Raw genomic sequence first — 24,416 nt, 5'->3', positions numbered from 1 at the left:
CTGTTTCCTTGCGCTACCTCGCTCACGCGGGAGACAGCGACAAAATATAATATATATATATATATATATATATATATATATATATATATATATATATATATATATATTTATTTATTATACTTTGTCGCTGTCTCCCGCGTTTGCGAGGTAGCGCAAGGAAACAGACGAAAGAAATGGCCCAACTCTCCCCCCATACACATGTATATACATACGTCCACACACGCAAATATACATACCTACACAGCTTTCCATGGTTTACCCCAGACGCTTCACATGCCTTGATTCAATCCACTGACAGCACGTCAACCCCGGTATACCACATCGCTCCAATTCACTCTATTCCTTGCCCTCCTTTCACCCTCCTGCATGTTCAGGCCCCGATCACACAAAATCTTTTTCACTCCATCCTTCCACCTCCAATTTGGTCTCCCTCTTCTCCTTGTTCCCTCCACCTCCGACACATATATCCTCTTGGTCAATCTTTCCTCACTCATCCTCTCCATGTGCCCAAACCACTTCAAAACACCCTCTTCTGCTCTCTCAACCACGCTCTTTTTATTTCCACACATCTCTCTTACCCTTACGTTACTCACTCGATCAAACCACCTCACACCACACATTGTCCTCAAACATCTCATTTCCAGCACATCCATCCTCCTGCGCACAACTCTATCCATAGCCCACGCCTCGCAACCATACAACATTGTTGGAACGACTATTCCTTCAAACATACCCATTTTTGCTTTCCGAGATAATGTTCTCGACTTCCACACATTCTTCAAGGCCCCCAGAATTTTCGCCCCCTCCCCCACCCTATGATCCACTTCCGCTTCCATGGTTCCATCCGCTGCCAGATCCACTCCCAGATATCTAAAACACTTCACTTCCTCCAGTTTTTCTCCATTCAAACTCACCTCCCAATTGAATTGACCCTCAACCCTACTGTACCTAATAACCTTGCTCTTATTCACATTTACTCTTAACTTTCTTCTTCCACACACTTTACCAAACTCAGTCACCAGCTTCTGCAGTTTCTCACATGAATCAGCCACCAGCGCTGTATCATCAGCGAACAACAACTGACTCACTTCCCAAGCTCTCTCATCCCCAGCAGACTTCATACTTGCCCCTCTTTCCAAAATTCTTGCATTTACCTCCCTAACAACCCCATCCATAAACAAATTAAACAACCATGGAGACATCACACACCCCTGCCGCAAACCTACATTCACTGAGAACCAATCACTTTCCTCTCTTCCTACACGTACACATGCCTTACATCCTCGATAAAAACTTTTCATTGCTTCTAACAACTTTCCTCCCACACCATATATTCTTAATACCTTCTACAGAGCATCTCTATCAACTCTATCATATGCCTTCTCCAGATCCATAAATGCTACATACAAATCCATTTGCTTTTCTAAGTATTTCTCACATACATTCTTCAAAGCAAACACCTGATCCACACATCCTCTACCACTTCTGAAACCACACTGCTCTTCCCCAATATGATGCTCTGTACATGCCTTCACCCTCTCAATCAATACCCTCCCATATAATTTACCAGGAATACTCAACAAACTTATACCTCTGTAATTTGAGCACTCACTTTGCCTTTGTACAATGGCACTATGCACGCATTCCGCCAATCCTCAGGCACCTCACCATGAGTCATACATACATTAAATAACCTTACCAACCAGTCAACAATACAGTCACCCCCTTTTTTAATAAATTCCACTGCAATACCATCCAAACCTGCTGCCTTGCCGGCTTTCATCTTCCGCAAAGCTTTCACTACCTCTTCTCTGTTTACCAAATCATTTTCCCTAACCCTCTCACTTTGCACACCACCTCGACCAAATATATATATATATATATATATATATATATATATATATATATATATATATATATATATATATATATTTTTTTGTCGCCGTCTCCCGCGTTTGCGAGGTAGCGCAAGGAAACAGACGAAAGAAGTGGCCCAACCCATCCCCCATACACATGTATATACATACGTCCACACACGCAAATATACATACCTACACAGCTTTCCATGGTTTACCCCAGACGCTTCACGTGCCCTGATTCAATCCACTGACAGCACGTCAACCCCGGTATACCACATCGATCCAATTCACTCTATTCCTTGCCCTCCTTTCACCCTCCTGCATGTTCAGGCCCCGATCACACAATCTTTTTCACTCCATCTTTCCACCTCCCATTTGGTCTCCCACTTCTCCTCGTTCCCTCCACCTCCGACACATATATCCTCTTGGTCAATCTTTCCTCACTCATTCTCTCCATGTGCCCAAACCATTTCAAAACACCCTCTTCTGCTCTCTCAACCACGCTCTTTTTATTTCCACACATCTCTCTTACCCTTACGTTACTTACTCGATCAAACCACCTCACACCACACATTGTCCTCAAACATCTCATTTCCAGCACATCCATCCTCCTGCGCACAACTCTATCCATAGTCCACGCCTCGCAACCATACAACATTGTTGGAACGACTATTCCTTCAAACATACCCATTTTTGCTTTCCGAGATAATGTTCTCGACTTCCACACATTCTTCAAGGCTCCCAGAGTTTTCGCCCCCTCCCCCACCCTATGATCCACTTCCGCTTCCATGGTTCCATCCGCTGCCAGATCCACTCCCAGATATCTAAAACACTTTACTTCCTCCAGTTTTTCTCCATTCAAACTCACCTCCCAATTGACTTGACCCTCAACCCTACTGTACCTAATAACCTTGCTCTTATTCAAAAGAAAAGGAAGTCGCTTACTGAGTCCCTGTTTGCAAGAATTTATTGGGATTATAATGGCGTTTGACCGTCAAACTCTGGCCTCTTATTAGTGACATTCTTTTAAACTCCCAGACCAATTATATTCATGTAGTTAAGCTACTTTACAGGTAGGCTACTCATAAATATCAAGATGTGGTATTCACAAGCCATAAAAACCGCATTAAGTTATTGTCATATACGTCTGTGTTGCATTGCAAAATAGCTGCTGTTAGGCTTAACTAAGTGTACAAAGACTTGGTCATAGGTGTGTTGTTTGGCATACTAGGATGAAACACTGTCGTGCATTTTACTTGCTGGTGGTCTTGATAGTCTAGAAATGTTATTAATGTTACCGTGGAATGTTTTTGTTAATGTACAAGTTTGTGTATGCTTCATTATTCCACGTAAGGCTGTGTTGTCTTTGTCCTATTTAGCATCAGTGTGATGAAACACTCGTGCATTTTACATATTGTCTGCCTTGATAACCAGAGATGTTATCAGTTATTGTACATGTTTGTATATGCTTGATAATTCCAAGAAGGCTGTTTTGCCTTAGTCCTCTGTAACAAATACCGCTGTAACTGAGTGAACAAGCGGGGTTGTCTCTTACCAACAATCGTATTGGTACGATGAAGTGCTGGCCAGGTGTCATGGGCACCAGCATATGACACAGTAATATCGATTTGTCGACACGAACTCTGCTACCGGCGGTAACCTGCCAACTGTCTCGATTAGTTTAGTCGCTTCCTTGTTGTCTTTTCCTTCCGGGTAATTGTTACAATAAAGTACGATAATGCTTATATACATATGGTACTTGAGCTATTATCTTCATATGATCGTTAGAAATTCATTGACTATCTCATAGTCTCCCTTGTTCTAGCTATACAACAGCGGCAACTAGTAAATGATTGATATGAAACGGTAATGTGTAACTATGTATTATGAATGTGTTATTATACATTACTGATTTTTAATGATTTAAAACTGATCTGATTGTGAAAGGTGCACGTATAGCTTTGATTTCACCATTCAAATTTACCTCGGTATGACCGTCATATATTACAAACGTAGGTTTATGTTCATCAGATTAAAGTATCCTTACAAATGTTCCCGATTTAAGAAGATACGTTCTAAAGACCATAATACCGTATTGATTTGCTCTCCTGCTATAGGAAGGGGGGAAATATTAGAGCAGCAGCAGAATAGGGAGCTATAACATTCTGTCTTAGTTCAGTCAGTATCAATTATCAATTATCAAAACAGTTTTAGCGAGATTCAGACTATGGATGATTTCTCTAATTGGGATTTGGTGCTAATTACCTGGGGATAAACTTAAAAGTTTGGTGCACGTATGTGCTGAATCAGGAAATCTTTTACTATTTTTTTTTCTACTGAAAATAACTTGTATGAGTAAGAGCGACTAATATGGGCAGGAAATTTACTGGTGAAATACTTTTTATGACAATGGTAAATGAGTAATGATGACAAGCTGACGGTCGTCCTGGGAGACGAATAAAGTGATCAGCTGCCAGCTGATGTTGACGTTTGTTTGGGAGCAAGAAGGGCGGCTGCTGGGTCAAAGCAAATTTGCAGTGTCATCAAGACTATTACGTGGACAGAAGCAGGAATTAGAATATCTGTAAAATTATGAGAGGAACTGTCGTAGTATTATTCATGGCTGGTGATATTCACAGAGAATTAGGGAAAGAAAGGCTAAGCAACAATTATTAATGCGCCAGCTGATCATCTGATGTTGACGTTTGACGTGCGGGCGAGAAAGACACAAGAGGTAGAGACGGTGATGGCGGGCTTGGCAGCAGGGGTGTTGCTGCGGTCCGAGGATGAAGACGTTTTACTGCATCCTGAGGTCGAAAATGAGGACGTCCTTTTTCATGCTGAAGATGTGCTACGAAGGGCCGAGGTTGATGGAAAGAGGTTGGAGAACGCTTCCCGTTTCCCTCGCCATGGTTGGATGGTGCCACTTGACCACAAATTTCCAGAGAGGAGGAATCAGCGAATCCGGCCACGGCTGGGTCAGCTGCCCCAGCTGATGCCACTCTTCATGAGGCGAGTTACATTTTTTGCTGTGTACCAAACAGAAACTCATATATCTGCCTTGCACCTACCCAGTCTCAAACCTGGAGCGAGCATCCCAGTTACTCTCTTCATCTAAAATTTTTCAGTCACAAACCTCTGTATGGTTTCCCTGTCGTACCTGCTCTATATCCTTACTTCCAGTCACACTCCTACTCTTTATCTAGACTCCCAGTCATACTTACCCTGCTTACTGACTTCCAGTTATGCTTCTGCTCTGTATTCAAACTCCCAGTCTGTACTCACTTTCAGTCACACTCCTGCATTGCATACATACTTCCATTCATGCTCCTGTTTTGCACTGAGACTCCTAGTCAAGTTCTTGCTTTGTATTGAGAGTCTTAGTAACATTCTTGCTCTGTATGCAGACCCCCATCACAATCCTGTTATGCATCAGACTCTCATTCACAATTCTCTTCTGTATCAGACTCCTAGCCACATTCCTGATCTATATCCAGACTCCCATACACACTTATTCTCTGTGTCCAGACATCCAATCATATTCCTGCTTTGTGTACAGACTCCCAGTCACACTCCTGTCCAGTATACAGACTCCCAGTCATGCTCCTGCTTTCTGTATGGACTCCCATTCACATTCTGGTTCTGTATCAAACTTCCAGTCATGCTTTTTCCTGCTCTGTATCCATACATATTAACACTCCTCTGCATTCATGCTCCCAATCATACTCCTGCTATTTATCCAGGCTACCATGTGCACATCTGCTCTGTATCCAGACATCCAGTCATACTCCTTCTTTGTATCCAGACTCTCAATCACACTCCCACTCTGTATCCAGACTCCCATTTGCACTTCTACTCTGTATCTAGACTCCCAGTTACAATCCTGCTCTGTATCCAGACTCTAAGTCAGACTCCTGCACTGTATCTAGACTTTCAGTTACACTCCTGCTCTGTATGTAAACTTATGATCACACTTTTGCACTATATCCTGACTCCCAATTACACTCCTACTCTGTACCCCAAACTCCCAATCACACCTGCTGTGTATCAAGACTTCTAGTCACACTCATGCATTTTATCTAGCCCTCCTGTCACATTCTTGCATAATATGTCGACTTCTAGTCTCACCCCTGCTCTGTATCTAGACTTCCATTTATAGTTCTGCACTGTATCCAAACTTCCAGTCACAGTCCTATTGTATTCCCAGATTCTCAATCATAATCTTCCTGCATTGTATCAGGAATGCTTGTCACACACTCAGTCTGTATTTAAGTAGGGACTACAGACTTTCTGAAATCAAAGGCCCATGCCAAACTCAGGCTTCGTTAATCTTTAACAACATATACCAAGACTGAGTCACATTTCTGCTCTTCATCAGGACTGTCTTTCTGTGCTGTGTTTACTCCCCTTCTTGTATGTTGCACCAAGAGTGTATATCACACTTCTTTTTTTTCACCTAGACTGATGAACACAGTCTTTCATAGGGGTCTGAAAAGTTATCCGTATATATCCAAATGAAGCAACAGAGGATAATTTTTCAGTTTAGCTTTACATTTTTCTAGCGTATGTAATGAGTGATTTTGTTCTGTTTAGTACAGTATCTGTTGCGTTGCATGATTTGGAGTATTCTTTATTGATCAGTATTTATGAGAGCTGGACAATGCCTCTTTATGGATACTTACGCAGTGAGTTTCATGCTTTAATGTCAAGGCCACCAGCTGACCCTGGATGATGGCTAAGTGGGCAGCGAGTGATAATTTCTTCGCACAGTCATTTCAGTGAGGGCGCATTATGTACCGCCATAGTGTAGCTCGCATGAGCCTGCATAGCCTGCCTGCATATGTTTGTGAGGTGCTTTGTAGTGTCACTAGGGACCTACCTGCATATGTTTGTGAGGTGCTTTGTGGTCTCAATAGGGATGGAGAATAGTATAGTTTGGTGAATTAGTGTTATCAGTCCTCCTTGTCCTTGTTGTCTGTTTCTCTTATGATTGTATAGTTGCAGAAAGGTGGGAGAAAGGATTTGGATGTGTGTTTGGTTATGTAGATGAGGGCTGCATGGATGTAAGGTTGGAGTTGGTTAGATATTTCTGTGTGTGTGTTCTTTATGCCAGTGGCACTGAGGAGCAGGATGTTTAGTTTATTGATGGGGTTCAGTGAGGTAGTAGAGTTTGTTTGTGAAGAGTGTGTCAGAATTTTGTGTTGTTGAGCATCCTTTTATGGATGACAGCAAGGTGCATGAATTTGGTACCAGTGAATGCTGTTTGAGCGTTTGATGAGAGTAGTGCCCTTTAATGATGGTTGTTGACACTCTGGGCAGAGGTACACAGATGGTCTAGGGTTTGGGTTAGTCACCAGCTTGCTTTATGAGTTAGGAGATGAAGACCAGATGATTATTTTCCAGTAGAGAAAAAATGTCTGAAAACATAAAATGTGTGTGTATGACCAGTAGTCTGGCACATTGGCTGAAGACAGCTCGAGGTTGCATTTCGAATGGGAGTGGAAAAATTCTCCTTTGAAATTGGATGATTTTTGCTGGGTGTAGTCCCTTGGTTGATGGAAGTTATCCTCATAGGTTGAGAGCAGACCATCCTCAGTCCATTTGTTCTCTGGTGTTTACGTCTCTAGTCTCCTTTTCGTGGATCTGGTTATGATTGACTGATCTTCATACATTCCTTAATTGTGTACATACCAACCTCTCCTGGCTGAGACAGTACTGGAAGTCTTATATTATCCCCTAAAGTAATACATTGTGTGTTTGTATGTGTGAAGGAACAGAGAAGGGGGCAGGGCCAAGAGAGGATATTCCCTCTAAGGCTCAGTCCTCTGTTCTTAACACTACCTTGCTAATGCGGGAAATGGCGAATATATGTGAAAAAATATATATTTATTTATTTATAATTATTTATTATACTTGATTGTCTTTTCCCACGTCAGCAAGGTAATGCCAGGAAACAGACAAAGAAAGGCTCATCCACTCATATATACAGAAACACCCATTATTTATTTATCAGTATACTTTGTCACTGTCTCCTGCATTAGCGAGGTAGCGCAAGGAAACAGATGAAAGAATGGACCAACCCACCCACATACACATGTATATACATGCATGCACATATACATACCTATACAATTTAACTTATACATACATATACATACACAGACATACATATATGCACATGTACATATTCATACTTGCTGCCTTCATCCATTTCTGTGGCCATCCCACCACACATGAAATGGCACCCCCCTCCTCCCTCGTGCATGCGAGGTAGTGCCAGCTGTCATGTGTATTGCACTGAAACCACAGCTCTCTTTCCACATCCAGGCCCCACAAAGCTTTCCATGGTTTACCCTAGACACTTCACATGCCCTGGTTCAATCCATTGACAGCACGTCAATCCCGGTGTACCACATCATTCCAATTCACTCTATTCCTTGCACACCTTTCACCCTCCTGTATGTTCATGCCCCGATTGCTCAAAATCTTTTTCACTCCATCCTTCCACCTCTAGTTTGGTCTCCCACTTCTCATTCCCTCAACCTCTGATACATATATCCTCATTGTCAATCTTTCCTCACTCATTCTCTCCATGTAACTAAACCATTTCAGTACATCCTCTTCTGCTCTCTCAACCACACTCTTTTTATTACTGTACATTTCTTTTACCCTTTCATTACTTACTCGATCAAACTACCTCACACCACATATTGTCCTCAGACATCTCATTTCCAACACATCCACCCTCATCCGCACAACCCTATCTATAGCCCATGCCTCACAACCATATAACATTGTTGGAACCACTATTCCTTCAAACATATCCATTTTTGCTCTCCGAGATAACGTTCTCACCTTCCACATATTCCTCAACGCTCCCAGAACCTTCACCCCCTCCCCCACCCTGTGACACTTCCGCTTCCATTGTCCCATCCGCTGCTAGGTCCACTCCAAGGTATCTAAAACACTTCACTTCCTTCAGTTTTTCTCCATTGAAACTTACCTCCCAGTTCACTTGTCCCTCAACTCCTACTGAACCTAATAACCTTGCTCTTATTCACATTTACTCTCAGCTTTCTTCTTTCACACATTTTACTAAACTCAGTCACTAGCTTCTGCAGTTTCTCATCTGAATCAGCCACTAGCGCTGTATCATCAGCGAACAACAACTCTTTGTCAACCTTTCCTTATTCATTTGCTCCATATGTCCAAACCATTTAAAAGCAGCCTCTTTTGCTCTCTCATCCACACTATTTATCACACATCTCTCTTACCATTTCATTATGTACTCGATCAAACCACTTCACACCACATATTGTCTTCAAACATTTCATTTCCAACACATCCATCCTCCTCCATACAACTCTATCTATAGCACATGCCTTGCAACCATATGATATTATTGGAACTACTATTTCTTTAAATACACCCATTTTTGCTCCAAGATAACATTTTCTCTTACACATTCTTCATTGCTCTTTCTTTCTTTCATACTATTCGCCATTTCCCGCATTAGCAAGGTAGCGTTAAGAAGAGAGGACTGGACCTTTGAGGGACTATCCTCACCTGGCCTCCATCTCTGTTCCTTCTTTTGGAAAATTAAAAAAATGAGAGAGGGAGGATTTCCAGCCACCCGCTCCCTCCCCTTTTAGCTGCCTTCTACAACACGCAGGGAATACATGGGAAGTATTCTTCCCTATCCCCAGGGATGTTTTTTTTTTTTCTTTTTGCTTTGTTGCTGTCTCCCACGTTTGCGAGGTAGTGCAAGGAAACAGATGAAAGAAATGGCCCAACCCACCCCCATACACATGTATATACATACGTCCATACACGCAAATATACATACCTACATGGCTTTCCATGGTTTACCCCAGACGCTTCACATGCCCTGATTCAATCCACTGACAGCACGTCAACCCCGGTATACCACATCGATCCAATTCACTCTATTCCTTGCCCTCCTTTCACCCTCCTGCATGTTCAGGCCCCGATCACACAAAATCTTTTTCACTCCATCTTTCCACCTCCAATTTGGTCTCCCACTTCTCCTCGTTCCCTCCACCTCCGACACATATATCCTCTTGGTCAATCTTTCCTCACTCATTCTCTCCATGTGCCCAAACCATTTCAAAACACCCTCTTCTGCTCTCTCAACCATGCTCCTTTTATTTCCACACATCTCTCATACCCTTACGTTACTTACTCGATCAAACCACCTCACACCACACATTGTCCTCAAACATCTCATTTCCAGCACATCCATCCTCCTGCGCACAACTCTATCCATAGCCCACGCCTCACAACCATACACCATTGTTGGAACGACTATTCCTTCAAACATACCCATTTTTGCTTTCCGAGATAATGTTCTCGACTTCCACACATTCTTCAAGGCTCCCAGGATTTTCGCCCCCTCCCCCACCCTATGATCCACTTCCGCTTCCATGGTTCCATCCGCTGCCAGATCCACTCCCAGATATCTAAAACACTTTACTTCCTCCAGTTTTTCTCCATTCAAACTTACCTCCCAATTGACTTGACCCTCAACCCTACTGTACCTAATAACCTTGCTCTTATTCACATTTACTCTTAACTTTCTTCTTTCACACACTTTACCAAACTCAGTCACCAGCTTCTGCAGTTTCTCACATGAATCAGCCACCAGCGCTGTATCATCAGCGAACAACAACTGACTCACTTCCCAAGCTCTCTCATCCCCAACAGACTTCATACTTGCCCCTCTTTCCAAAACTCTTGCATTCACCTCCCTAACATCTCCATCCATAAACAAATTAAACAACCATGGAGACATCACACACCCCTGCCGCAAACCTACATTCACTGAGAACCAATCACTTTCCTCTCTTCCTACACGTACACATGCCTTACATCCTCGATAAAAACTTTTCACTGTTTCTAACAACTTGCCTCCCACACCATATATTCTTAATACCTTCCACAGAGCATCTCTATCAACTCTATCATATGCCTTCTCCAGATCCATAAATGCTACATACAAATCCATTTGCTTTTCTAAGTATTTCTCACATACATTCTTCAAAGCAAACACCTGATCCACACATCCTCTACCACTTCTGAAACCACACTGCTCTTCCCCAATCTGATGCTCTGTACATGCCTTCACCCTCTCAATCAATACCCTCCCATATAATTTACCAGCAATACTCAACAAACTTATACCTCTGTAATTTGAGCACTCACTCTTATCCCCTTTGCCTTTGTACAATGGCACTATGCATGCATTCCGCCAATCCTCAGGCACCTCACCATGAGTCATACATACATTAAATAACCTTACCAACCAGTCACTAATACAGTCACCCCCTTTTTTAATAAATTCCACTTCAATACCATCCAAACCTGCTGCCTTGCCGGCTTTCATCTTCCGCAAAGCTTTTACTACCTCTTCTCTGTTTACCAAATCATTTTCCTTAACCCTCTCACTTTGCACACCACCTCGACCAAAACATCCTATATCTGCCACTCTATCATCAAACACATTCAACAAACCTTCAAAATACTCACTCCATCTCCTTCTCACATCACCACTACTTGTTATCACCTCCCCATTTGCGCCCTTGTCTGAAGTTCCCATTTGCTCCCTTGTCTTACGCACTTTATTTACCTCCTTCCAGAACATCTTTTTATTCTCCCTAAAATTTAATGATACTCTCTCACCCCAACTCTCATTTGCCCTCTTTTTCACCTCTTGCACCTTTCTCTTGACCTCCTGTCTCTTTCTTTTATACATCTCCCACTCAGTTGCATTTTTTCCCTGCAAAAATCATCCAAATGCCTCTCTCTTCTCTTTCACCAATAATCGTACTTCTTCATCCCACCACTCACTACCCTTTCTAATCTACCCACCTCCCACTCTTCTCATGCCACAAGCATCTTTTGCGCAATCCATCACTGATTCCCTAAATACATCCCATTCCTCCCCCACTCCCCTTACTTTCATTGTTCTCACCTTTTTCCATTCTGTACTCAGTCTCTCCTGGTACTTCCTCACACAAGTCTCCTTCCCAAGCTCACTTACTCTCACCACCCTCTTCACCCCAACATTCACTCTTCTTTTCTGAAAACCCATACAAATCTTCACCTTAGCCTCCACAAGATAATGATCAGACATCCCTCCAGTTGCACCTCTCAGCACATTAACATCCAAAAGTCTCTCTTTCGCGCACCTGTCAATTAACACATAATCCAATAATGCTCTCTGGCCATCTCTCCTTCTTACATACGTTTTTTTTTTTTTTTTTTTATTTTTTTTTTTTTATACTTTGTTGCTGTCTCCCGCGTTTGCGAGGTAGCGCAAGGAAACAGACGAAAGAAATGGCCCAACCCCCCCCCATACACATGTACATACACACGTCCACACACGCAAATATACATACCTACACAGCTTTCCATGGTTTACCCCAGACGCTTCACATGCCTTGATTCAATCCACTGACAGCACGTCAACCCCTGTATACCACATCGCTCCAATTCACTCTATTCCTTGCCCTCCTTTCACCCTCCTGCATGTTCAGGCCCCGATCACACAAAATCTTTTTCACTCCATCTTTCCACCTCCAATTTGGTCTCCCTTTTCTCCTCGTTCCCTCCACCTCCGACACATATATCCTCTTGGTCAATCTTTCCTCACTCATTCTCTCCATGTGCCCAAACCATTTCAAAACACCCTCTTCTGCTCTCTCAACCACACTCTTTTTATTTCCACACATCTCTCTTACCCTTACGTTACTTACTCGATCAAACCACCTCACACCACACATTGTCCTCAAACATCTCATTTCCAGCACATCCATCCTCCTGCGCACAACTCTATCCATAGCCCACGCCTCGCAACCATACAACATTGTTGGAACCACTATTCCTTCAAACATACCCATTTTTGCTTTCCGAGATAATGTTCTGGACTTCCACACATTTTTCAAGGCTCCCAAAATTTTCGCCCCCTCCCCCACCCTATGATCCACTTCCGCTTCCATGATTCCATCCGCTGACAGATCCACTCCCAGATATCTAAAACACTTCACTTCCTCCAGTTTTTCTCCATTCAAACTCACCTCCCAATTGACTTGACCCTCAACCCTACTGTACCTAATAACCTTGCTCTTATTCACATTTACTCTTAACTTTCTTCTTCCACACACTTTACCAAACTCAGTCACCAGCTTCTGCAGTTTCTCACATGAATCAGCCACCAGCGCTGTATCATCAGCGAACAACAACTGACTCACTTCCCAAGCTCTCTCATCCCCAACAGACTTCATACTTGCCCCTCTTTCCAGGACTCTTGCATTTACCTCCCTAACAACCCCATCCATAAACAAATTAAACAACCATGGAGACATCACACACCCCTGCCGCAAACCTACATTCACTGAGAACCAATCACTTTCCTCTCTTCCTACACGTACACATGCCTTACATCCTCGATAAAAACTTTTCACTGTTTCTAACAACTTGCCTCCCACACCATATATTCTTAATACCTTCCACAGAGCATCTCTATCAACTCTATCATATGCCTTCTCCAGATCCATAAATGCTACATACAAATCCATTTGCTTATCTAAGTATTTCTCACATACATTCTTCAAAGCAAACACCTGATCCACACATCCTCTACCACTTCTGAAACCGCACTGCTCTTCCCCAATCTGATGCGTATATACATACGTATACTTATGTATATCTCGCTTTTAAACCAGGTATTCCCAATCACCAGTCCTTTTTCAGCACATAAATCTACAAGCTCTTCATCATTTCCATTTACAACACTGAACACCCCATGTATACCAATGATATATATGGGGAGGTGATAACAAGTAGTGGTGATGTGAGAAGGAGATGGAGTGAGTATTTTGAAGGTTTGTTGAATGTGTTTGATGATAGAGTGGCAGATATTGGGTGTTTTGGTCGAGGTGGTGTGCAAAGTGCGAGGGTTAGGGAAAATGAGTTGGTAAACAGAGAAGAGGAAGTAAAAGCTTTGCGGAAGATGAAAGCCGGCAAGGCAACAGGTTTGGATGGTATTGCAGTGGAATTTACTAAAAAAGGGGGTGACTGTATTGTTGACTGGTTGGTAAGGTTATTTAATGTATGTATGACTCATGGTGAGGTGCCTGAGGATTGGCGGAATGCGTGCATAGTGCCATTGTATAAAGGCAAAGGGGATAAGAGTGAGTGCTCAAATTACAGAGGTATAAGTTTGTTGAGTATTCCTGGCAAATTATATGGGAGGGTATTGATTGAGAGGGTGAAGGCATGTACAGAGCATCAGATTGGGGAAGAGCAGTATGGTTTCAGAAGTGGTAGAGGATGTGTGGATCAGGTGTTTGCTTTGAAGAATGTATGTGAGAAATACTTAGAAAAGCAAATGGATTTGTATGTAGCATTTATGGATCTGGAGAAGGCATATGATAGAGTTGATAGAGATGCTCTGTGGAAGTTATTAAGAATATATGGTGTGGGAGGCAAGTTGTTAGAAGCAGTGAAAAGTTTTTATCGAGGATGTAAGGCATGTGTACGTGTAGGAAGAGAGGAAAGTGATTGGTTCTCAGTGAATGTAGGTTTGCGGCAGGGGTGTGTGATGTCTCCATGGTTGTTTAATTTGTTTATGGATAGGGTTGTTAGGGAGGTGAATGCAAGAGTTTTGGAAAGAGGGGCAAGTATGAAGTCTGTTGGGGATGAGAGAGCTTGGGAAGTGAGTCAGTTGTTGTTCGCTGATGATACAGCGCTGGTGGCTGATTCATGTGAGAAACTGCAGAAGCTGGTGACTGAGTTTGGTAAAGTGTGTGAAAGAAGAAAGTTAAGAGTAAATGTGAATAAGAGCAAGGTTATTAGGTACAGTGGGGTTGAGGGTCAATTCAATTGGGAGGTGAGTTTGAATGGAGAAAAACTGGAGGAAGTGAAGTGTTTTAGATATCTGGGAGTGGATCTGGCAGCGGATGGAACCATGGAAGCGGAAGTGGATCATAGGGTGGGGGAGGGGGCGAAAATCCTGGGAGCCTTGAAGAATGTGTGGAAGTCGAGAACATTATCTTGGAAAACAAAAATGGGTATGTTTGAAGGAATAGTGGTTCCAACAATGTTGTATGGTTGCGAGGCGTGGACTATGGATAGAGTTGTGCGCAGGAGGATGGATGTGCTGGAAATGAGATGTTTGAGGACAGTGTGTGGTGTGAGGTGGTTTGATCGAGTAAGTAACGTAAGGGTAAGAGAGATGTGTGGAAATAAAAAGAGCGTGGTTGAGAGAGCAGAAGAGGGTGTTTTGAAATGGTTTGGTCACATGGAGAGAATGAGTGAGGAAAGATTGACCAAGAGGATATATGTGTCGGAGGTGGAGGGAACGAGGAGAAGAGGGAGACCAAATTGGAGGTGGAAAGATGGAGTGAAAAAGATTTTGTATGATCGGGGCCTGAACATGCAGGAGGGTGAAAAGAGGGCAAAGAATAGAGTGAATTGGATCGATATGGTATACCAGGGTTGACGTGCTGTCAGTGGATTGAATCAAGGCATGTGTATGGGGGTGGGTTGGGCCATTTCTTTCGTCTGTTTCCTTGCGCTACCTCGCAAACGCGGGAGACAGCGACAAAGCAAAAAAAAAAATATATATATATATATATATATATATATATATATATATATATATATATATATATATAAATATCCCTGGGGATAGGGGAGAAAGAATACTTCCCACGTATTCCCTGCGTGTCGTAGAAGGCGACTAAAAGGGGAGGGAGCGGGGGGCTGGAAATCCTCCCCTCTCAATTTTTTTTAATTTTCCAAAAGAAGGAACAGAGAAGGGAGCCAGGTGAGGATATTCCCTCAATGGCCCAGTCTTCTGTTCTTAACGCTACCTCGCTAACGCGGGAAATGGCGAATAGTTTGAAAAAAGAAAAAAATATATATATATATATATATATATATTGGGAAGTAAGTTTGAATGGAGAAAAACTGGAGAAAGTAAAGTGTTTTAGATATCTGGGAGTGGATCTGGCAGCGGATGGAACCATGGAAGCGGAAGTGGATCATAGGGTGGGGGAGGGGGCGAAAATCCTGGGAGCCTTGAAGAATGTGTGGAAGTCGAGAACATTATCTCGGAAAGCAAAAATGGGTATGTTTGAAGGAATAGTCGTTCCAACAATGTTGTATGGTTGCGAGGCGTGGGCTATGGATAGAGTTGTGCACAGGAGGATGGATGTGCTGGAAATGAGATGTTTGAGGACAATGTGTGGTGTGAAGTGGTTTGATCGAGTAAGTAACGTAAGGGTAAGAGAGATGTGTGGAAATAAAAAGAGCGTGGTTGAGAGAGCAGAAGAGGGTGTTTTGAAATGGTTTGGGCACATGGAGAGAATGAGTGAGGAAAGATTGACCAAGAGGATATATGTGTCGGAGGTGGAGGGAGCAAGAAGTGGAAGACCAAATTGGAGGTGGAAAGATGGAGTGAAAAAGATTTTGTGTGATCGGGGCCTGAACATGCAGGAGGGTGAAAGGAGGGCAAGGAATAGAGTGAATTGGATCGATGTGGTATACCGGGGTTGACGTGCTGTCAGTGGATTGAATCAGGGCATGTGAAGCGTCTGGGGTAAACCCTGGAAAGCTGTGTAGGTATGTATATTTGCGTGTGTGGACGTATGTATATACATGTGTATGGGGGTGGGTTGGGCCATTTCTTTCGTCTGTTTCCTGGCGCTACCTCGCAAATGCGGGAGACAGCGAAAAAAAAAAAATATATGTATGGTTCTGTAATACCCTCCTATACTCTTGGCGATAGCAGAATTTCACATCCTTCTTTTCTTCTTCCCTGATAATTTTCACTCATTCCCAGCTATGTGTGTGTGTGTATATGTATATACAAAATGTGTGTGAGTCTTTTTTTCTTTTAGACAAATTTCCCATGTTGAGCTGATGTTGGTACTCATCCTCAGGTATCTAGTGTGGTATGTGTACACAAGAGTGAAAGGACGGAAGCCATGGATTGATTGCATAACAATGTTGCACGGGAAGCAAATGTATGGTGAGTTGAGACTTTGATTTGTGAATTCTTAGAAATGAATTTTTATTAGTCATGTAAGATCAAAATTTTTATCATAGAATTTTTTTCAAGCATTGAGGACTCTATGCTAGCCCTGCTGTGTCAAAATCTTATCACAAGTATTTCTAGGGAGGTACTCTTTCTCTCAAAGTATGGTATTTTAAAAGTACCCTCAGGCAATATGTAAAAGATTCCATTATTCTGTGTTTTTGATGTATCTCTCCAAAGTTAGTTCATCCCATGAGCCATAAGATAATTTCAAGGGGGTCTGGAGGTCAGAAACATGCCTTTTGTTGACATAAATGCATCTCATTCACCTATTCAGCAATAGCGGACTACATCTTGATCCAGCTCGTCCACCCTTTGACCATTTAACAATTTCCACTCAACTGTGTCATCATTCCCTTAGTCTTCGTACAAGCCTTTTTCATCCATCCTTGTATGGAGAACTCCTTTTACATATGGAGAGGCTCTAGCTCTACATACTTACTAGAGAGAATTAAATCTAAAATAGTTCAAACTATCAACTCTCCTTAGTCAACCTCACAACTGGACCCACTACCCTTATTTCACAGTATTGTGTCCCTTTCCCTCATCTGTAGGTATTACTTTGATTTTTGTTCCTAAGAGCTAAATGATTTTGCCCCACCATTAGCTAAATCACATATTTGTCATCATGCTGCAGCACCTCATGATTACTTTTTGGCCGTTAGCACCTCAGGTGGACTGTTTTGAAGTCCACTTCCTTCCTTACACCTTAAAGCTTTGGAACTCTTTACATCATATCTTTCTTGACTACAGTGAATTGGCCCTTTTTAAAAGACAGTTTACATTTCCTCTGAAATTCTTAAAATGTTTTTTCACTTTTCTTATTTCTCTTTCTCATTAGCCCTTTTCAAATTTCAGTAAAGGCCTGGCCTTGATGAAGATTTTTGTACATAACTGGAGCCTTTAACATAAAAGAGAAATTCTGTCATGCCCAAGACTGAATTTCCTAGGGTGACCATCCAGTTCCCCATGTACAGAATGTGAAGAGATAATGCATACAAACTATAAACAACAAATATTTATATAATAACAAGTTGCTTACATCCAGTAAGAACAAACAAGAAAATAAAGAAGAATTGGAAATGCTTTACTTTAAGCCTATACAGAAATGAGTCTTTTTGCAAAGTTCATGGGTTTTAGAAGTTCAAAATAACTGAGGTTAATTGTTAAATGAAACTGACTTGTGACTTCATTGTCTCATATTATTGATTGTTCCTACCAGATGACATCCGTTCAGGATTCCTTTCTGAGCTCCCAGCCATCCTCTGAAGACTTCACACAGTCTTCAGATGACCCTTTTCCATGTGTCTCCTGATACATAAACATCTGTGGGAGAGTGCCAGGTCTCCTTATACTAGCTGCTTAGTAGAAAACACCTGGTCTCCATGCATTATCTTCATAGACCTCTTTGGCTGAAATAAAGATCATCCCATAACCTCTCTTTGGTATACAAGTTTTCCTGTACTCTGTGATATCTAACATTACAAACTTAACTTTTCTTGGGTTATCAGACAAAATAAACACAACCTGTCCTAATACTTTTAAGTCACCACGAGTGATACATTGATTGGAAACTATTTTAACACTTACAGTAATGCATCTCATGTACTGAACAAAAGATTTTTTCATAGCCCTCACTGACTCTTCTCTCTTATGTGTTATAGTACAAAATATGTAGACAACCACCACAATCATTAAACAACTCACAATTATTGGCAGTAAGATTGTCCAGCATGTAGGCATAGTTCTCATGACTCCAGGTGCTGTAACCACTCGCATGTTCATCCACATTTACATGTTGCCTGCATGTTATGTGTAGTACAGCAGCAAGAAAGATGCAAGGAACCACTAACATCCTTATGCATGGAGCCTTGGATGACCTACTGCATAAGCTTTTTGTGTGATGTGTTTTCTGTCAACCTCTGTCTCTACTGTGTTTCTTCCCTTCACTCATCAATCTGTCATGTGTCTTCCACATGTTCCACTGTAGCCAAGCACCTTCCTACCCTCGACTTCCTTGCAGTGGTCTTCAAAACTTCTAACTTGGTAGTTTGAATTTCCTAGTGCATGTTGAAAATGATAATATACTTTTGAGTTTTACTTCATCTTTCTTTTATTACATCTCATTCTTATGATAGTAGCACTTGTGTACTGGCACAAGGATGTATGAGAAAATAGTTACCTCATGACATTTCACCTACTTAAAGATATTAATTAATTCTAACTTATCTTTTTTGAGTTGTGATGTTTCACTGCCTCTTTGAAGATATGATTCTTTATACTCTCTCTAGACAACTTAACTCACCACAAATAGCAGTAAGAGAAATAATTCATATTGTACTTGATATGAATTACCCACATTCTCACTTTAGTTTGTCTACCGACTCAGATAATGTGCACCCACATTTTTCTACATTTGAACACTTTATTCCTGAAATGGTAAGGCTAAAGGTGAGGGACCATCAAGATTTGACCATTAGGCACCATTGATATTTCAATATAAGCAAGTGGTCTTTGATTGGTTTTTGTGAGAATTTCCTTCCCAATAAGATGTATCTCATTTCTGAGTCACCCGTACTACTGCCAAGCATTGTATCTTTATTGCTGGATATCCTTTTCTCCTCTATAGTAACTTTCTACTTTCCTCTTTGACTGGAAACCTCACACCTTCATGTTCATGCAACAGATATCTCTTATTCCATTGTCAGAAGCATCACCCTGTAGTGTGAATACCTACTTAACTACCCATGAGTACTAATGATGAGATTTTACCGTGATGCCAGTGCAAGTGTGCACTGCTCATTGCTTTAATTGTTGTGTGGGAAAATTATTTTTCTTTTAATTGTTTCTGCTATCTCCATTATTTATTTGTTTTGTTTGTTGTATTATGCTTTTTTTCTTCAGCCACTATTAATGTGGTATACTTGTCTGTTCTCAGTTCATCGGTTATCGTTTTTTATTTATGCATCCAATCTTCTTTTGAATTTTCTGTAATTTGCTCCATGTATATATATATATATATATATATCATAGTTCTTCAGGTATTTTACTGAATAATCACCCCAACTTCTTGGCTGGGCAGTCATATATCTTTGAAATCATTTTGGTATGTTTCCAGGAATTACTCTTGTTTCATTGATTCTGTATTTCCTTGCTTTGTTTCTTTCAGATTTAAAACATTGTTATTTAAGCCTTCTGTTTGTTGCTGGGCACATTATATCTCTATGTTTGAGAGATATATTGTACAGTCTTGCAATTGGTGCTTGCATTAATCTAGCTTTAAGTGTACAAAATGCTGTATCATAAGCATGCTCCCTTTTGATGAAGTTTAACTCTTCCATACAAATTTTGTCAGTTATTAGTGCTGCACTTATGGTAAAATTGTCTTCAAAATTATGATAATCCACTAATCTTTTTAGCTGTTTTCTATGTCTAGGTGCAGGAGCCACTGCAGTGGCTCTATGCAAGTCATGGAGTAGTTTCAGCTGACCCTGTCCAATATTATATCCCAGGAATTCCACTTTTTCACAGCCAGTGATATACTTACTTGACTGGGCTGCTAAGGATGCCACATGCTCTTTCCATCTGCAAGATTAAATTAGCATGTCAACAGTGAAATTAACCATGCCTTCCTTCCTCTAACAAATTACACATTATGCAACTAAAACTTGCCATAGCATAAATCAGACTGAAAGGAATTGTATAGAAATGATCCAGGCCATCAGGAGTAACAGAGGAATTAAAGTTTTATCTCTGCTCTTGATACTGTCAAATCTGATTTGGTGAAATATCTGTCCTTGACTAAATTTGCAAGAATGTCATCTTGATTTCGAATTAGTTGATCATCATGCACTGCTACTGAAATCATCTTCCTGAAATTACTGCAAAATCTATTACTACTACCATCTTTCTTTACAATAACCACAGCTGATACTATGGAAATGATGAGGGTTCAATAGTGTTAAGGCCCACTCTTAATTGGTTCTGGATTTGTGATGTGAATCTCTTGTTTGCCTAGAATGGTACATTTGTAAGGACTGGAGGATGTTGTACTTCTTTATGAAATCTATTTCCCCTGACAAATTGGCATCAAAATTTACATCCTGTCCTGTCTCATGATTCTGAAATGTAAGCAGAGTATGTGCAGCAATTCATTTGAATTTGTTTCTTCCTCCTCTGTCTAGTTTCTCATGCTGAGTCGTCTCAGCCATCAACAACCACTGAAGCACATAATGAGCTGAGCATCCAGGTTATGAAGCTTCAACATCCTTTAGAAGCTTTTTGGGAGATGAGCATGAAATGTCCTTACTGTATGCCCTGTGTTACTGAGGTACAGGGAAGGGTATCTTCCAGTGAATGAGAAGATGGTTGTCATCTGTAGACAAAAGTAGCAATAACTCATCCTCATCTTTAAAAGTACACTGTTTTTTGTACCTTTCTGCTGACTTCTTCACCACCTTCCAATTTATTTCAGATGTTCTCTTTGTGCTCTGGTTTTGTTACATAATGCATTAAAACTAAAGAATAGATGTGTGTAAAGGAAGCTGTTGTTCACATATTCCTGGTACTGCCTCGCTAAGGCAGGAGAGGCAGTTAAGTATAAGGAAAGAGTGCAAAAAAAAAGATTTCCCAGAATTTAACAAATATTTCAGAGCATAGTATACAGATAGGATGCTAATATTTTAAGAATTGTTTACTTATAGCATACTTTACTGAACTACAAAAAGTCATTGAGAAGACAAACTTCTTTACTTCAAACTCTCTGCATTTAGCTTGAAACCAGAAATTATATGTATGTCTACTAACCAGTGTTTGAAACTTATTGATTGTACATGGGTTTATGTTAATGTTTTGTGTTTTGCACCAGATCAGATCCCAGGCCTCATGGTTCCTTGATATGTTATTTTTAATCTTGTATCAATGATGACATCACACACCCCTGCCGCAAACCTACATTCACTGAGAACCAATCACTTTCCTCTCTTCCTGGACGTACACATGCCTTACATCCTCGATAAAAACTTTTCACTGCTTCTAACAACTTGCCTCCCACACCATATATTCTTAATACCTTCCACAGAGCATCTCTATCAACTCTATCATATGCCTTCTCCAGATCCATAAATGCTACATACAAATCCATTTGCTTTTCTAAGTATTTCTCACATACATTCTTCAAAGCAAACACCTGATCCACACATCCTCTACCACTTCTGAAACCACACTGCTCTTCCCCAATCTGATGCTCTGTACATGCCTTCACCCTCTCAATCAATACCCTCCCATATAATTTGCCAGGAATACTCAACAAACTTATACCTCTGTAATTTGAGCACTCACTCTTATCCCCTTTGCCTTTGTACAATGGCACTATGCACGCATTCCGCCAATCCTCAGGCACCTCACCATGAGTCATACATACATTAAATAACCTTACCAACCAGTCAACAATACAGTCACCCCCTTTTATAATAAATTCCACTGCAATACCATCCAAACCTGCTGCCTTGCCGGCTTTCATCTTCCGCAAAGCTTTTACTACCTCTTCTCTGTTTACCAAATCATTTTCCCTAACCCTCGCACTTTGCACACCACCTCAACCAAAACACCCTATATCTGCCACTCTATCATCAAACACATTCAACAAACCTTCAAAATACTCACTCCATCTCCTTCTCACATCACCACTACTTGTTATCACCTCCCCATTTGCGCCCTTCACTGAAGTTCCCATTTGCTCCCTTGTCTTACGCACTTTATTTACCTCCTTCCAGAACATCTTTTTATTCTCCCTAAAATTTAACGATACTCTCTCACCCCAACTCTCATTTGCCCTTTTTTTCACCTCTTGCACCTTTCTCTTGACCTCCTGTCTCTTTCTTTTATACGTCTCCCACTCAATTGCATTTTTTCCCTGCAAAAATTGTCCAAATGCCTCTCTCTTCTCTTTCACTAATACTCTTACTTCTTCATCCCACCACTCACTACCCTTTCTAATCAACCCACCTCCCACTCTTCTCATGCCACAAGCATCTTTTGCGCAATCCATCACTGATTCCCTAAATACATCCCATTCCTCCCCCACTCCCCTTACTTCCATTGTTCTCACCTTTTTCCATTCTGTACTCAGTCTCTCCTGGTACTTCCTCACACAGGTCTCCTTCCCTAGCTCACTTACTCTCACCACCCTCTTCACCCCAACATTCACTCTTCTTTTCTGAAAACCCATACAAATCTTCACCTTAGCCTCCACAAGATAATGATCAGACATCCCTCCAGTTGCACCTCTCAGCACATTAACATCCAAAAGTCTCTCTTTCGTGCGCCTGTCAATTAACACGTAATCCAATAACGCTCTCTGGCCATCTCTCCTACTTACATAAGTATACTTATGTATATCTCGCTTTTTAAACCAGGTATTCCCAATCATCAGTCCTTTTCCAGCACATAAATCTACAAGCTCTTCACCATTTCCATTTACAACACTGAACACCCCATGTATACCAATTATTCCCTCAACTGCCACATTACTCACCTTTGCATTCAAATCACCCAACACTATAACCCAGTCTCGTGCATCAAAACCACTAACACACTCATTCAGCTGCTCCCAAAACACTTGCCTCTCATGATCTTTCTTCTCATGCCCTGGTGCATATGCACCAATAATCACCCATCTCTCTCCATCAACTTTCAGTTTTACCCATATTAATCGAGAATTTACTTTCTTACATTCTATCACATACTTCCACAACTCCTGGTTCAGGAGTACTGCTACTCCTTCCCTTGCTCTTGTCCTCTCACTAACCCCTGACTTTACTCCCAAGACATTCCCAAACCACTCCTCCCCTTTACCCTTGAGCTTCGTTTCACTCAGAGCCAAAACATCCAGGTTCCTTTCCTCAAACATACTACCTATCTCTCCTTTTTTCACATCTTGGTTACATCCACACACATTTAGGCACCCCAATCTGAGCCTTCGAGGAGGATGAGCACTCCCCGCGTGACTCCTTCTTCTGTTTCCCATTTTAGAAAGTTAAAAAAATACAAGGAGGGGAGGATTTCTGGCCCCCCGCTCCCGTCCCCTCTAGTCGCTTTCTACGACACACGAGGAATGCGTGGGAAGTATTCTTTCACCCCTATCCCCAGGGATAATATACATATATATATACACATACACACACATACACACACACACGCACATGTCTCCATGGTTGTTTAATTTGTTTATGGATGGGGTTGTTAGGGAGGTGAATGCAAGAGTTTTGGAAAGAGGGGCAAGTATGAAGTCTGTTGGGGATGAGAGAGCTTGGGAAGTGAGTCAGTTGTTGTTCGCTGATGATACAGCGCTGGTGGCTGATTCATGTGAGAAACTGCAGAAGCTGGTGACTGAGTTTGGTAAAGTGTGTGAAAGAAGAAAGTTAAGAGTAAATGTG

The 24,416-nt window shown here is 41.5% G+C and overlaps 2 protein-coding genes across 3 annotated transcripts in view; one reads left to right on the top strand and one right to left on the bottom strand.

Annotated features, from left to right (window-relative positions):
* The window catches only part of Vps15 (vacuolar protein sorting 15), a 148,469-nt gene extending 144,972 nt beyond the window's left edge, over positions 1-3,497 (bottom strand). The window contains exon 1 of the mRNA XM_071673214.1: positions 3,415-3,497. The gene's annotated coding sequence lies outside the window, so the exon portion shown is untranslated. The remainder of the gene's footprint in view (positions 1-3,414) is intronic.
* Positions 3,498-4,412: 915 nt separating this feature from the next.
* LOC139755091 (non-lysosomal glucosylceramidase) overlaps positions 4,413-24,416 on the top strand; it is a 135,126-nt gene continuing 115,122 nt past the window's right edge. The window contains exons 1-2 of one of the 2 annotated variants that reach the window (XM_071673206.1): positions 4,413-4,871; positions 16,826-16,914. In XM_071673206.1, the coding sequence (XP_071529307.1) occupies positions 4,555-4,871; positions 16,826-16,914 (406 nt within the window). In that variant the 5' untranslated portion in view covers positions 4,413-4,554. The remainder of the gene's footprint in view (positions 4,872-16,825; positions 16,915-24,416) is intronic. The other variant, XM_071673207.1, reaches the window with a different exon arrangement.

Source organism: Panulirus ornatus, chromosome 18, assembly GCF_036320965.1.
Source record: "Panulirus ornatus isolate Po-2019 chromosome 18, ASM3632096v1, whole genome shotgun sequence".
Classification (NCBI taxonomy): domain Eukaryota; kingdom Metazoa; phylum Arthropoda; class Malacostraca; order Decapoda; family Palinuridae; genus Panulirus; species Panulirus ornatus.
The sequence above is the reverse complement of the archived record's forward strand: the minus strand, read 5'-3'. Positions and strand labels throughout refer to the sequence as shown.